Here is a 15580-nt window from a genome sequence, read left to right as displayed (position 1 = left end):
AGGTAAGTTCTTCAAAACTGGGAAAGCTTTCAATATTTTTGTAGGTTATTTACCCTAGATGGGTTTGCTGTAAAATTTTATCATAAAGTGAAATATGCCATTTCATGCTTTTATGTCATTTTATTGGGAAGGAATTACAAATAAACTGGTTTTATCCCAAGTATTAGTGCATAGTTGACAATTAAAAACTGATTTATGGGGCTGGAGCAATATCACAGAGGGTGGGGCGTTTGCCTTGCACGCGGCCTAAACCTGTCCATCCTTGCCAATGATCCCAGTCCTAAATGCATTCTACCCATACTGCCCATTAAAGCAACTTGGTCCCTCTGCACAACCACCAAATGCCCCCAGATTTATTAGGCTAACCCACCCTGGCTACTTTCAGGTGTCAGCCTCCTTATGCAAGCCTTAAAGAGGAAATTCTTGTGTAATATCATCTTCATTGAGTTGAAAGTATATTCAGATGTAGAAGAGTAAAATTATTACCTACCGGTGGCCCGGGGTTTCCTGGAGGCCCCATGAATCCCGGAACTCCAGGATGACCCTAGGAAAACACACACAGTGATTCTTCAAAATGACTCACAAAAAGCTGTTCACCTTTTTTGTTGTTTTTTTGTTTTGTTTTGTTTTTAGCTTTTTGGGTCACACTTTGCAATGTTCGGAGGTTATTCCTAGCTCTGCACTACAGAATTACGCCTGGCGGTGCTCAGGGTACCACACAGGATGCTGGGAATGCCCTGGCCCTGTGCTATCGCTCCAGCCCCAAAAAGCTTTTCACTTTGTGTAACAACCTTGTTTTCCAAAAGAGAGTTCAGAGTCTAATGCCAAAAACAATTTTGAATAAAAGCTAGATATACTTTTCTTTATATCAATATCACCGCTGTTTCACTAGGTTGAACAAATATTTGCCAATATTTTCAAAAACAAATATCTAAAAGGAAGACTTACTTTAAACTGTGATAAGAAAGAAGTTTTAGAGGGAAGCAGGTAAGGATCTGGATGAAAATAAGATTAGTCATAAAAATTAACATTTTGTGGTTGGTAAATAGATATATTGGAGCTATTTTGTGTTTTTCTTACTTTATATTTGAAGTTACCTATCATAAAAAAATTAAGACATGAAACTTATAATATGTATGCTATGATGCAAATTATGTTAATTGAATTATGGCATGTAACAGCATATGTTTATTTTAAAAGATACATATGTCTCTATAAAGAGTCATGAATATTGCAACAAGATGAATATTTTGTTATTAGATTTAATATTAGCTTAGTCTACCAAATGTTATAAAACTAAAACATCCAGAAAAATATAAGCCATAATATTCATAAAATATAAAGTACATCCCTCTGACAATTTTTCTGGCGAGATTAATACAAATCATTTCCTTTATCCAAAAAACAGATGGAATTTTAACTGAGTTTGTCATTCAGGCCTTGAGTAAAGCTTTTTTATCACTGTTTCTGGAATATTTGCTCACATGCCTTGCTCCCTTCATGAGTAAATGTCCTATGTTAGTGATTGTCCATATTCATTCTATTTCTCAGAACCTCATGCAGTATCTAGCACAAAGCTGATTTACAATAAGATTATTGGAGAGATGCATGGAAGAGTGAGAAAAAAAAGTGAGGGCAGGTGTAATACAGAAAAGGAAACAAAAGAGGAAACCGAAAGAGTGCAGTCAAGCAGAAGCACAGTGGCTAAATTAAATTCCAGAAAAACTGTTAGTTCCCCAAGAGTAGTAGAGATAAGGAGCAGGAGGTTTGCTCCATGGCTTGGAAACTGGCCTCACATGCTGGGGGAAAGGGCAGCTTGGATAGAGAAGGGAACACCAAGTAAAGAATGTTGGGAGGACCCATTTGGGTTGAAAGATGCATGCCAAAAGTAGACTATAGACTGAACATGATGGCCACTCAATACCTCTATTGAAAACTACAACATCCAAAAGGAGAGAAAACAAGAGGGAATGCCCTGCCTCAGAGGCGGGGTGGGGTGGGGTGGTGGGGGATGGGATGGGGACAGTGGGAGCAATATTGGGAGCATTGGTGGAGGAGAATGAGCACTGCTGTAGGGATTTGTAAACAATCATTGTACGACTGAAATGCAAACAGGAACGTTCGTAAGTTTGTAACTACTGTACCTCACAGTGATTCACTAATGAAAAAATTTGTAAAAAAATCATTTAAGAACAAAAATCTGTTAGGGGCTGGGAAGTTGAAATTATAAAATAATTTTGTAGCATGGAATGGAGAGACAGTGTTCAGATCCATGAAAAAAAAGGGAAAAGTCATCACCAGCACCATCTTAGAATACAGTAAGATAAGTGGTCCATCAAGATTTGGTGTGCAGAAAAATAGAGGGGTATCAGCAAAATATTTCACCTAATACAACGAGAAAGTATTGAAAAGAGGTGCTTGAGGAATGAGGGAGTGTGGAGATACAGTGTTGATAATTTGCAATGAATGTTTACCACTTCAATTAATGATGCAAAAGAATAAAAAAGGGGAAACATAGGAAAAAAGAAGGTAAAAAAGCTGAAGTAACAAAAAGTTGGAAACATAATAAAGAAATGAGTAAGCTACTCAGTAAATTGGGGTGAGGGGGTATAAAAATGCACTAGAGGAATTAAGATGGAAATAGTGAAAAAGAGATTTGGAAGATTTATACTGCCAAAAAATATGAGTCAAGAATGGAGTCAGGAATGATAAAATGAAGATTACTTGGCAGAAACAGAGTGAATCGTTACAAAGTAAAATTTTACCTGATCCCCTTTCTGTCCAATTGCACCGTATGCGCCTTTTTCTCCTTTATTTCCCTTAAACAACAACAAAAAAGAAATACAGGATATTATGTTAGCTCTATTATAAACAGAAAACATTTGCATATACAAATGCACTCATTTATTCATTCATTTAAAAGTTCATGCATAGATCTAACATGTTATCAGCAGAAAGGAACAATGAGACTTAGTTGAGATATTTACGGTATAGTGACTTCTTTGGGATGTGGGGAAACGGGTTGGGATTGGGGTCAGCAAAGCCATGGGTGTCAAAGTGACCAGAGACTCCAATTCATAGAGATTATTTTATGTCAGCTCTTAAGTCTAGATTATAATAATATATAGTGTGGTTATTGTGAGGACTGAATGGTCCAAATTCAATGAATTCCTTAGGCTAGTGATGGCCTCAATGTGAATTCTCAGTGAGCATTAATTAGTATCCTTCCTGTCAGCATGACCATGCTGCTGCTGCTAATCTCCACCAGGGTCATGATTGTCATTACCACCATCTCGTTATCACTCTCTTCATCATCACGACAGATCACCACTTCCACCACTAGCCTCTTCCTCCTCAACACACCTATCACTGTAAATTTTACCACCATCCTCATCATTATCAAAGTTACCAAGATCATCAAGACATGACTACCAATTACAATTTTCACAGACTAGCCTTAAAAAATAGAGTTCAAAAAATAAAATTCATGGGGCTGGAGCAATAGCACAGCGGGTAGGGCGTTTGCCTTGCACGCGGCCGACCCGGGTTCGATTCCCAGCATCCCATATGGTCCCCTGAGCACCGCCAGGAATAATTCCTGAGTGCAGAGCCAGGAGTAACCCCTGTGCATCGCCAGGTGTGACCCAAAAAGCAAAAACAAACAAACAAACAAAAAAAATTCATTATCTCTTAATTATTCTAATTTGACTTTCTGCTTTACTGCATATAATAGATAGATAGATAGATAGATAGATAGATAGATAGATAGATAGGTAGATGGATAGATAGATAGATAGATAGATAGATAGATAGATAGATAGATAGATAGATAGATAGATAGATAGAACGGTGGGTAGGGTATTTGCCTTGCATGCAGCCGACCCAGGTTTGATTCCTCCGTCACTCTGAGAAAGCCCGGCAAGCTACCGAGAGTATCCTGCCCACAGGGCAGAACCTGGCAAGCTACCCGTGTGTATTTGATATGCCAAAAACAGTAACGACAAGTCTCTTAATGGAGATGTTACTTGTGCCTGCTCGAGCAAATTAATGAACAATAGGATGGCAATGCTACAGTGCTATACATACATATATGTATATATATGTTTATATATGTATATATATGTTTATATGTATGTGTGTATGTGTGTGTGTATATGTGTGTGTATATATATAGTTTTGCTTTGGGTGCCACACCTGGATATGCTCAGGGATTATTCCTGGCTCTGTGCTCAGGGATGACTTGTGGTGATATAGGGATCATAAGGGGTGTCAGAGATCCTATCTAGGTTTGTTGTATGCAAGGCAAGGTCTCTATCCACTGTATTATCTCTCCAGCCCCTAACAAATATATTTCTGTTAAATTTCTCCTGACAAAAATTGTTTCATAACAAATATTTTTTTAAAAATGCTTTTAAGTATACTTTAAATGTATCCTTCGCAATGAAACAAATCTTTGGCAATAAGTCAATCTTGCTCTGGTGCCAAGCATTTCAACCCTTATCTCTGAAGAAAGGTCACATAATCTCTTAGCTCCAAGTGTTCTCATCCAGTATATGAAGAATGGAGTGTGGGTTATTCTGTTAGAGTCCTTCTACACCTATGACCTTGCAATTCTCTCGCTAAAAAGTCAGATCCACCCCGGAGGCCCCCCAAACTGTCTTAACTACATCAGTAATATGTAGGTGATGACTACATAATAACACTCCTTCATTGCTGCTTTGTGGCATATTAGAGGGTTGGGTGAGCTAAATGCCATTGTTTAGAAGAGAGGGAATAATGGATTAAAAGAAGACAGCATTTGTTAGAGCAATTTTGCATATAATTATTTTCAGTTTTTTAAATCTCAAAAGCCAGCACACTGTCTGCAAGCTGTGATATAGTATCAGTGAAAAGAAATGACAGAATAGTTCTCTGCATTTTTGACATTTGGGACAATGCCTTTAAAGCAAATGGATTCTTTTCAAATTCTAGTGCTCTGTCCTGGCTGAGAGTGGTTTCAACCTTCTCGTCACAGCAGTGGGAATGTTCTCAGCCCAGTGATACCCTCAGATGTCCTTTTCTCCTTTTCTGCAACTGGAAATCAAAGCAAACACAATCAACTCCAAGCTTTACTCACTTCCGAACAGGAAAGAGGAGCTGACATTTGCAAAGGCCCTCTTCTTATATCTGGCCCTTTGGTGAGCTTTTCTACGTGACATATCACTTCAAATATTTCTTTCCCTCAATTTTGATTTGATGCAAATACATGTGGATGGGCATGTATGTGTGTATGTATGTATGTGTGTTTGTTTAATGCATATTTTATCTAATTTACCCAATAGGATATTCCAGAATTAACGGTTATTATTAACGTGTAAAGGTAAATCTGGAGACCAGAGAGGTTAATTCACTCACCTGAGATGAACTAAGTAAAAGAAAGATATGGAACCTAATCCAGATGTGTTTGTTTTCAAAGTTCTTTTTCTTCCTAATTCCGTTTCTGGATTTTTCCCCTAGATCATGGTGCTTTGTTCCATTGGTTGTATAAGATCAAGAGCACAGGTCTTATAATCTAAAACCCCAAATAACCATATTCTAGGTATATTTTTAAGCATAGAATTACATCAATAAGCAAAGCAACTATCAACAAGGAAAAGGTTCTGCTCATAAAAAATTTATAATCCAGTGAGATGACTACTTCATTAACAGATCAGTTTTATTCATATGTTATCTAGACCATATGTAAAGAGTTCTATAATTTTATGTTAAAAAGAAGGTATGGTATTGTTTCTCCTGACCCCTTTTCCTAAAACAGTCATGGGTTAGTACTCGACATAATAAGTTATTCCTGATTATTTGAAATGTATGTAAATCCTTTTAGTAGCCATGCTACAATTCTAAGACAGAGGTCTTTCCCAGAGACTTGAGAATCATCTGTTTGAAATGTAATAATCAAGAACGACAGTGCACCTACCTCTTAATATCTTTGAGAAAGTAAAAGCTTAATATGGCAGGTTGCCTGCCCTCATGTTGCAAAATTACTTTCTGTCATAAAGTTGACAGCAATTTGTTTGTTCTTTGTATACGTACAATTCACCTACAGGCTCCCCAGTTGCCAGGTAAATTTAGAAAGAACACATGTGACAAATGGCAATAGGTTTCCTCACTTGATAATGTGCTATTGTTCATCTTGAGGACACGTGTGTAATTGGAAGACACTTCCTGACTGTGGAAAAGAATGAGATGTCTTTGTCCTTGCAACCTGCTAACATACTGCGTGATGCACACCCCATATCACTTTAATGCTTACTCAACGGTAAAAATATTTTTCTCTTTTCTGTGAAAGAGGTTTATCCAGGTTATGAGACAACTTTATTTTGCTTTTAATTGTTTTCACAATACTATACTCTGCTACGTGCAAAAAATAATAATTATGCACAGTTATGTTTATGACAGAGAGTATTCTAAGAATATTGGCTTTTGTGAAAGTACCAAATATGTAATCTCTCAAAGGTTGTACAAACAGCTAAGAGTAGGGTCTAACTCTTAAGTTAATGAGTTTGTGATACTTTCATGTAAGTCCCGAACCTGAAGTTTAACATGTTTCTCTGTTGAATAATATTGGGTTGCCCTTGCACCTCCTGCAGGGAGCTTAGATTTATTGAGTTACTCCCAAAACAGTGCCCCTAAAGCACACCGAATTCCATCAAGCATTAATAATCCTATATTGCTTTTCTCTTTCTCTTATGTCACTTACATGCTTTCCTCTTTACTTTATGTCACATACATGGTTTACTTAGCAATGCACTTTTTGTATAGACACAAGAAGATAGCTGATGCTATGCTTTTGTAGCATGGGAGTTAATGACTCCAAACAATATATATTCCTGGACATTTATCATATTTACTTGACTTAAACCTCAGTTGCCTTTATTTCCAAGCACTCCAACAGCAGGGTTCCGACGAAGGAACTGGATGGACCCAGGACAAGTTGTAAATGACCCTGGCGTCAGAACGGGACAAGCGAAGCACCATAAGAAATATAATAATTTAAGAACAGTCATGGAACTCTCTCATGACCCAAAAAGAAGTAACTAAAAAAGGAACTTTCTGGGGTTAGAAAAGACTAACCTTGACTGAGGACTATAATCTAGGATATATAGTGAAATGTCCTCAGAAAGAGTAAACCCTTAAGCTTAATATACCTTTCACTGTGTTCATACAAAATGACTAGAAATATTATAAGAACTAAAATCGCTATGATTGCTAAATGGATTACTAGCTAAGGAACAGAGAAAGCAATACACCCTAGATGGAATCCCACCATTGAGCGAATCTTCTAGCAATCTGGAGTGCTGAACCCTCAGGTGAGATTTTGTCCTTGAGTAAATCTTCTAGAAATTCCCCTGAAGGAGTGGTGTTATATATCGGTTTGTTGTTATGACAACGTTCAACCCCACCTATGTGTATCCTCACCCTTCATGATATCTATTAACTATGATATAAGAGGAAGATAAGGACTAGACAAGGACTAGAAAGACCATTGAACTAGGGTGATGGACCTATGATGACTGGGACTAAGACCAAAACTATGACTATAATTGTGTTGTAAGGGAGAGATCGGACTATGCTTGGGAGGAGAGAGAAATAAACAGACAACAACCCTGTTTCTCCGTTCCCCCAGTCCTTCACTGTGGGCCGGCCAGGGGAATGGTTCTAGGCCACCGAACTCTCAAGTCCCTCATCTGCCCACACTTTCTTTTGAATCTCACATTTCTCTATGTAGAAAATCTTCCCCAAGGATGCCTGGTAAAACCCTGCCTAACTTTTTAATACATCTAAAACCCTACTTTGTCCAGATGACCTTCATAGGTGGCCACTTGCCTTGATGTGATTTTACTTAGAGTGCTTTATTATTTATTAGCTGTTATCAAGTCAGAGCAATGATAATGAAGAGCACTGATGATTACATGTATTAACCATATTCTACATTGAAATGCAAAGCAGATCAAGATTGGGAATAAGAAAATAAACAACATTGGGCTGGAGCAGTGTACAGTGGGTAGGGTGCTTGCTTTATACAAGGCAGACCCAGATTCAATCCGATACCACAAAAAGTCCCCCCAAAACGCACAAAAAGTAATTCCTGAGCACAACGTGAGGTGTAAGCCCTGAGCACTAATAAGTTTATACTCTACCTTCCAAAGCAAATAAATGAAAGGCTTAGAGTAAACTATAGGGTGTTCTTGATTCTATTTTTCCAGATCTGCTGCTGAAGTAGATGAAGAAATAGAAGATTGAACAGCTTGTAAATTCCAGGCCTACCTAAAGGAAAAAATATCTTGTTGGATTTTCTCTTTAATTTGCAATTTCTTCACACCTATAAGTGTTGGTGCCCCAGAGACCTGCTCCTGAGTTAAAAATATGTGTTTTCCTTGCTAAGCAAGGATGTAAAGAAATACATTGTGATCTCAGACAGAGACTTTGAGATCTCTGTTGATAATAGCCACAGTGTTCTGACTGTAAGTATGTGAGATGGAACTTATCTGGGAAGAGAGGTAGGAGTAAGGAATTAGTTTAGCAAAATTCTGAATGTATTGATTCCACTCCTCATCGGTAAGTAACCCTAAGCCTTAACTTTAAAAATGGAAGTTTTTCTTTTCTCCATACAGTAGTGATTTTTTTTGACACCACCTACATGCTGGCCATCACACTTGACTTTTGCAAACTTTATGTTATTGAGGTATCACAGTTTGCAATATGATTAAAGTCATTGTTTTCCTCTCTGTCCTCTGCATCAATCACTTCCCCCAGTATTTCAGGACCCCTCCCTCCACCATTACAGTCTTTCCCCTTCATTTCCTCAGTAATTAAGCAAATATAAGTAAAATAAAAACCTCATATTTTATCTATGCATTCTGTTTCTGAAATATGTTCTTGCTTCACTTACAAATCAGGGTCCCATGGTTCAGAGAAATTAAGTAAATTACCCAAATCTTGTAGTTAGCAAATTTTATTTGGTTATGAAGCAAAGCAGGTTGTGAAACCATTAATTTTTAGGATCCTGGCTGGGCCCACTGCTCTGGCTGGAATCCAACCCTAGCCTGACCTTTCTGGATCATGTACTACGGTTCCCACCACCTGGTTTGTACGTAGACGAGGAGGAATCCAATTTATGTGTATAGATAACAGATTGATCAGCATGCCCAACACTGGAGAGATCCCTTTTCATCAGACTCTGCAAAATGACCTATTCCCTAAATCATCCATCCTGCTCCTACTTCTTCATATGCAAGGATTCTAGTAATTACTATCTTCAACTCTCTCCCTTAAAGTTAATACTGGTTTTATGCAATCCAAAAGCTTTAGAACAGAGCTCTGTAATTAACAGTGTGATTAACCTTCCCAGACCCAGCTGCAAGATAGAGCAACTGTAAATCTGCGAGACAAATTTTGGGAGTTTCAAAGTGTTGGTCACAATTGCAAACTCATTTAGCAATGAATGTGAACATTGAATACTCAGAATTCTGGGTACGGTGACAGAATAAGGATCATAAGTGATCTATATTAAGTAGAATTTTTCAGCTTAAAATTTATCTTCACATCTGCAGGTCTACCAGTGATCCTGTTTGAGTAGTGAAGTTCAATAAAGGAAACAAAACAGTCTCCTGGAGATGAAAGAAGAGAATATACTGGATTGGGTTTTAAACTAAGAAAAGAGGTGAACCTGTATGTTCTTAGATGAGACATTTGATTATTCTGTGACTTATTTTCCCAATAGGTTGTGGTAAGCTTTATGTAAGTCACTGTCACTGTCACCCCGTTGCTCATCGATTTGCTCGAGCGGGCACCAGTAACGTCTCCATTGTGAGACTTGTTACTGATCTTGGCATATCGAATATGCCACAGGTAGCTTGCCAGGCTCTGCCGTGTGGGCGCGGTACTCTCAGTAGCTTGCTGGGCTGTCTGAGAGGAATGGAGGAATCGAACCTGGGTCAGCCAGCCGCATGCAAGGCGAACACCCTACCCACTGCACTATCGCTCCAGCCAGGGATGTGGCTCAGTGGTAAAGCACTTGACTCGTGTGGGTAAGTCCCTGGGTTAAATCCCTTGTACCCACACAAACTGGGTTCAATCCCTATGGTAAGGTTAAAAAATAATAATAAAATTTACAGGACTGTACAGGATCCAGCAGACCAAAGCAAAGAGTTATATTGGAAACTGTCCTTGGTGTTCAGGTTCATTACCTGAGGATAAGGCTATGCTCTGGAAAATGTTTACTTAGGTGATGTGCTGCTGTATAGACATCATAGAACATGATTGGACAAGCCCAGATGGTATAGCCTATTACATACCTAGATTATATATAACCTTCTGGCACCAACGTTATATATGTTGATCAATTTATCAAGCAATGGTGAGTATAAAGATACCAATTAATAAAGCAATTGTAGGGGCTGGAGTGATAGCACAGCGGGTAGGGCAATTGCCTTGCATGCGGCTGACCCAGGTTCAATTCCCAGCATCCCATATGGTCCCCCAGCACCGCCAGGAGTAATTCCTGAGTGTAGAGCCAGGAGTAACCCCTGTGCATCGCTGGGGTTACCCAAAAAGCAAAAATAAATAAATAAATAAATAAATAAATAAATAAATAAATAAAGCAATTGTAGTTGCACTATAAGGGATTAACCTTGGCTATGTCATCTAGTAATTTTAGCAGATTGCCATTTAATCTGGTTATAACTTTGTTTTCTCATCTTGAAAGTGAGAAAATAGCTCTGCATCTTAGGATAATGCTGACCATTACAGGATATAATAAATAAAATAACCTGTTCTTAAATTCAGGTACACAGACCACAGCAAATGACTTTGGGATATATTAAGTAAGACAAACCCAGAGACCTAACAAGTTCTTCATTTTTATTCTTCAAAATATGTTCCAAAGATTTAGCAATCAAAAAGAGTGATTTGGCTTGAAAATAGACACATGAAATAATGAAACACAATAAACATCCAAAAATAAACCAATACACACATGGTTAATTTCGTTTTAAAGGCATTAAACTACACAATTGAAAAACATATCCTTCTCAGTAAATTATTTTTGGAAAGATGGATTAATCACACTAACAATTTCTTTAGGTCACTGAGGACTCCCAAGTGCTGAAGCTAGAATCCCATCTTTCAATTGTAGCATGCTTTTTTTTTGTATCAAAACATTCTTTAATTTTCTCTGAATATGTAAAAGAACAGACCCTCTCCTGAAGCGAATTATTAAGGAACAAAGGCAAAGCACTTTAAGTCATCATAGGGCTGTTAGAGAAAACAATGCATACTTAGTGAAGAGACCAATCCTTATCTCTTTAATTGATTTGTTTTTGTTTCTCTGAATAAAGCCTCTTGCCTGGCAGAAGCTAAGCCAGGAAAGCTAGCAAGTTGACTTATAAAGGTTACTTAAGGATCAACAGAAGGTAGCAGGCTGCAAAATTTTTCAAGCAATAAGTATAGCCACACCTGATGCCCTCAGAAAGTGAGAGCAACACCCAGTGAACCACACAAGCAATTCTCCAGTTTGCCGGTGTCTCTCAACCAAGACTTCCTTAGACAAAAGTTTCAGTCCATCTCTGTGAAAACTTCACATTTACACCTGAAGCAAGAGACTTGTGTATATCTAAACTTGGCAAGACATCGCAAGGACTATGGATTGCAAGAGCTAAGTGCATTTTTATTTCTGTCTCCAAGGAAATCCAGAACTGGTGGCTTTCAGGATATCCTTGGTAAATTCAACAGTATTGGAGATTACTGGGTTACAGCATTTTTTAATTTTTTTTACAGCATTTTTTAAAAGCCACTGAACTAATTTCCAGAGAGTCCCATTCACCAGGACCTACAAACAGCAGAGCCATTATGATCACCTTGTGTATAGTGGAACCAGGGTGTGCATTTGCTGGGCTTGTAATTTAAGTCACTGGGCCATCTCCCAGGATTACAAATGCTGACTGTCTTAACCTACAAGCTATAACTGGAGAGATCTACTATTCTATTCTGATAACCCACAAGCTTTGGCTTTCTTTTATTACTTGCTTGCTTTTTAAAAGTAATAAACTTAATTACAACTCATTTATCAAGGATAAACTGAAGCTCAGGCGAATGAGAACTCACATTAATGTTTGAGACTTCTCAGTACCCCAGATACATAATACCAAAGTACCATATTAAATTTAACGTAAAATAAGCACAATGGCTATATGGAAATACAGGGTCTGGGAGTCCTGGGATAGGAAACAAGGTATGAATGCTGTTGAAGTTTCGAAGTCTTCTTTTGATTTTTAAATATTTTTGTTGATTTTAAAATGATTTTAAACACTGTTAAAGTGTTGAGGTTATGTTTTGATTTTAAAATATGTTTGCTCTTATGGGGCCACACCTGGTACTGCTCAGGGCTTATTTCTGGCTCTGGGGTCAGGGAATCACCCTTGATGGGGTTTTGGAGATGGTGATGGGGATTGAATCTGGGTCAGGCACAGGCCAGGCAAATGCCTAACTTCCTGTACTATATCTCCAGCTTTTGATTAAAAAAAGAACAAATTGTATCCCTTGGAGGTCAACTTCATTATTTTTAAACTTAAAAATATATACTGGATGTTGTCGTTTTCTTTGTTACTGAGGTTTTTGGCTCCCTCTTAATGCTTTGTGTGCCCAGATTTTCACCCTAACCCTTGACTTGCTGCCGGTTATGACCTCAGTGGTTGACAAAGTAATGAGCGCTCGCATAGATGGAGGAAGCCTCACACCACACCATACACTTGTGGGAGCATTTGCAGAGAAGTCAATGGGGTCATAAGCCAGTCAGTGTGCAGGGTTGTAGTCTATCAGATACTGGTAGGAAGTCATATGGCGGAGTGATCAGAAGTCAGAAAAGACAGGGTTCCAACCCCAAATGTGGGGCTCTTGGGTTGTCTCTGCAAGGGACAACTTTCTGATGCATGCTGAGCTGCATCTTAGTCACTGCAACATATCCAAATGCTGGGGTGAGGTGTTAGGTGCAGCCTCTAGGAGCACAGCGTAAACAAAGCCTCCAGGGAGAAGCCGCTGAGGATACAGCAGCATCAGGGAACATAGTAAGTTTGGGAGAGTCATCCCAGAACACTCCACCAGCAGTTCAACCACACGCACTTACTTTGACAGCCAGTGTGTCCTTGCTTGTCCTGAGACTATGATCATATTTCCTTCCAATGGCGGGTCCCTCACTTTGTAAAATCTCTGAGCTTTCCTGCTGCTTTATTACTCTAGTGCTTCACTATAAATATAAGTTAATAAAGCACACTTGCGGTTGTATAGAACTTCCTTCAAATGTTTTTGTGTAACACTTTATCTTTACACACTGGATTTTTCAACTCTAATTCCTTCTTTTTCTTCTTCTTCTTTTAGAATTCTTATCCCTAGACTCAAATTTTTAATGGCAAGGTTGTCATGTAAAGTCGCACAGCTCAAAAGAGACATTCATGGCCTAAACTCAAATTCAGAGCTATATGCTATTAAAGCTCAAGCTCCTCATTCTGACCCAACTCATGTCATACTTTCAACCATGCAGGTATTTAGGGATAAACAAGAGGAGAATATAAAAGTCAGAAGCAATCTTGCCCAAGGTTACTGAGTCAAACCCATGGTCAGATGTTCAGTAGGGGGTTCTTGATGGGAAAACCATGATTTTGCTGCACTGCATATTACTTTTTTTCAAATTTAATTAATCAGTAAGATAAGAATACACATAAGGATATTCATGCAAGTTCACTCACCTGTGGACCTGTTATTCCTGGAAGTCCTGGAGGGCCTCTGGGTCCAGCATCTCCCTGTGGCATGAGCAAAGGGAAAACAAATAAAGAGAAATGAGTGTCAGAACCCCTTACACATATTATCCGTCCTTCTGGGGTTTTCCTTTTGCCTGGCCCATCCCCAAGGGTTTTTTAAATGGCTTTTAATATCTCTTTCTCATTTATTTGGCTGACTATTTTTTTGCTGTATTTTGCAAGAAATCGGACATTGAAAAACTAAACCAAACCAATCCACCCTGATCCTTCAGCAGATATAGCCTGTGTAGCTCTGGGCTGAAACACATGCGCCACGGCACTGATTTTAGTCTATTATCTTGTGAGCAACAGATGTAAAGAGGAGCAAGTACTCTGAAGCTGGTATTGTGGAGAAGGAGAGTCTCCCATCAGCAGTCTCCTTTCCTTTTATAACAATTATAGGCATTTATAGAAAACAAAACTAAATGGAACTCCCAGGGTCAGGCAAAAGAAAATTACTACTAAGCATGTAGTAGTGTGAGTGTCGCCTTACATTCATGAGCATAGCCACTCATGAGTGTGTTTACCTGGGGTTGCAGCCTGTGGCCCAAGAGGGCCTTCATGACTATGGCTCCTATATTTGCACTCTTGAGAATGCTCCTCCCATTTGTAACAGGAAAATACTATTGATCTCTAAGATGGTGGATTTTTATTACTGTATAAAAGAGGTTTTGCTTTTCTACTCGCCTTTTTTCCTTCTGGGCCTTCTCTCCCAGGCTTTCCCTGAAGACCTTTGTCCCCTTTAAAACCTGGCATACCAGGGAGACCTGGGGGACCAGGAGGGCAGTCATGGCACACATCCTGAGAGAGAAATGAGAAATAAATATCAAATAATATTGTGGTAATAGTCCCTACTTCTCTACACAGGATGATGCCAGTAAATGACTGAAAAGCAAACAGGTGGATTGACTCTTAACCCAGAGACATTGTGTCAAGCTTTGCAATTTTCTTTCTGGAAATAACAGACTAAGACAATGAACACAAAAATGCCCCAAAGTAATATCTAAAGATATTAACAGCACAGACCTAGGGCAAACATTTGGTATTATTAAACAGAGCAAGCGTCCCAGGTAGATCATCCCCCAAGCCTGTCGACCTCAAAGAGCTCAGCTGCTCTCCTTTGTGCCACAGCCATGCATTTCTTCACCACGCTGTCACTCACTCATCCTACACATACAAAGACATCCAAAATTAGGTTACTAACCACACAAAAACACATAAATAACCCTAAATGGCAAAGGTTACAACGGTAAAGAAACACAGAAACCCCACCAGACTTAGTAAGTGGAGAAGGTAGCCCAGATGATCCAACGAGTAATAACAATCTATAACCTCTCTGATAAAGAATTTAAAATTAAATTGTTAAGCATGCATAAGGAGCTCAAAGAAAGCATGGAATTCTCTACCAATAAAATACAGGAGCATATGAGAGCAGAATTGAGGAAAATACAAGCAGAAGTGACAAACCTGAAAAACCTGGTAAGTGAAATGAAAAATTCACTGGAAGACCTCACCAGCAGAGTAACAGCTGCTGAGGACAGAATCTGTAAGCTCCAAAACAAGATACAGAGAATCTCTAGACTACAGCAGAAGATGGAAAAGATTCTCAAAAAAAAAAAAAAAAAACATCAGGTGACAAGAAAAAATCAAGACGATGCCAAGAGGAACAACATAAAGATCATTGGGGTACCAGAAGGGCAGGAAAAAAACCCTGATGAAGAAGCAACTATCAAAGCTGTCATGGATGAAAA

The 15580-nt window shown here is 38.7% G+C and overlaps 1 protein-coding gene across 1 annotated transcript in view; it reads right to left on the bottom strand.

The window, feature by feature from the left end:
* Positions 1-15580, bottom strand: part of COL22A1 (collagen type XXII alpha 1 chain) — a 259447-nt gene that overhangs the window by 48000 nt on the left and 195867 nt on the right. Inside the window, exons 44-47 of the mRNA XM_004602595.2 lie at positions 14517-14630; positions 13779-13832; positions 2766-2819; positions 491-544 (exon numbers count right to left, since the gene is read on the bottom strand). Of these exons, the coding sequence (XP_004602652.2) occupies positions 491-544; positions 2766-2819; positions 13779-13832; positions 14517-14630 (276 nt within the window). The remainder of the gene's footprint in view (positions 1-490; positions 545-2765; positions 2820-13778; positions 13833-14516; positions 14631-15580) is intronic.

The sequence above is a fragment of the Sorex araneus genome, chromosome 2, assembly GCF_027595985.1.
Source record: "Sorex araneus isolate mSorAra2 chromosome 2, mSorAra2.pri, whole genome shotgun sequence".
Taxonomy (NCBI): Eukaryota; Metazoa; Chordata; class Mammalia; order Eulipotyphla; family Soricidae; genus Sorex; species Sorex araneus.
Note: the sequence above shows the minus strand (reverse complement) of the source record. Positions and strands in the feature narration are given on the sequence as shown.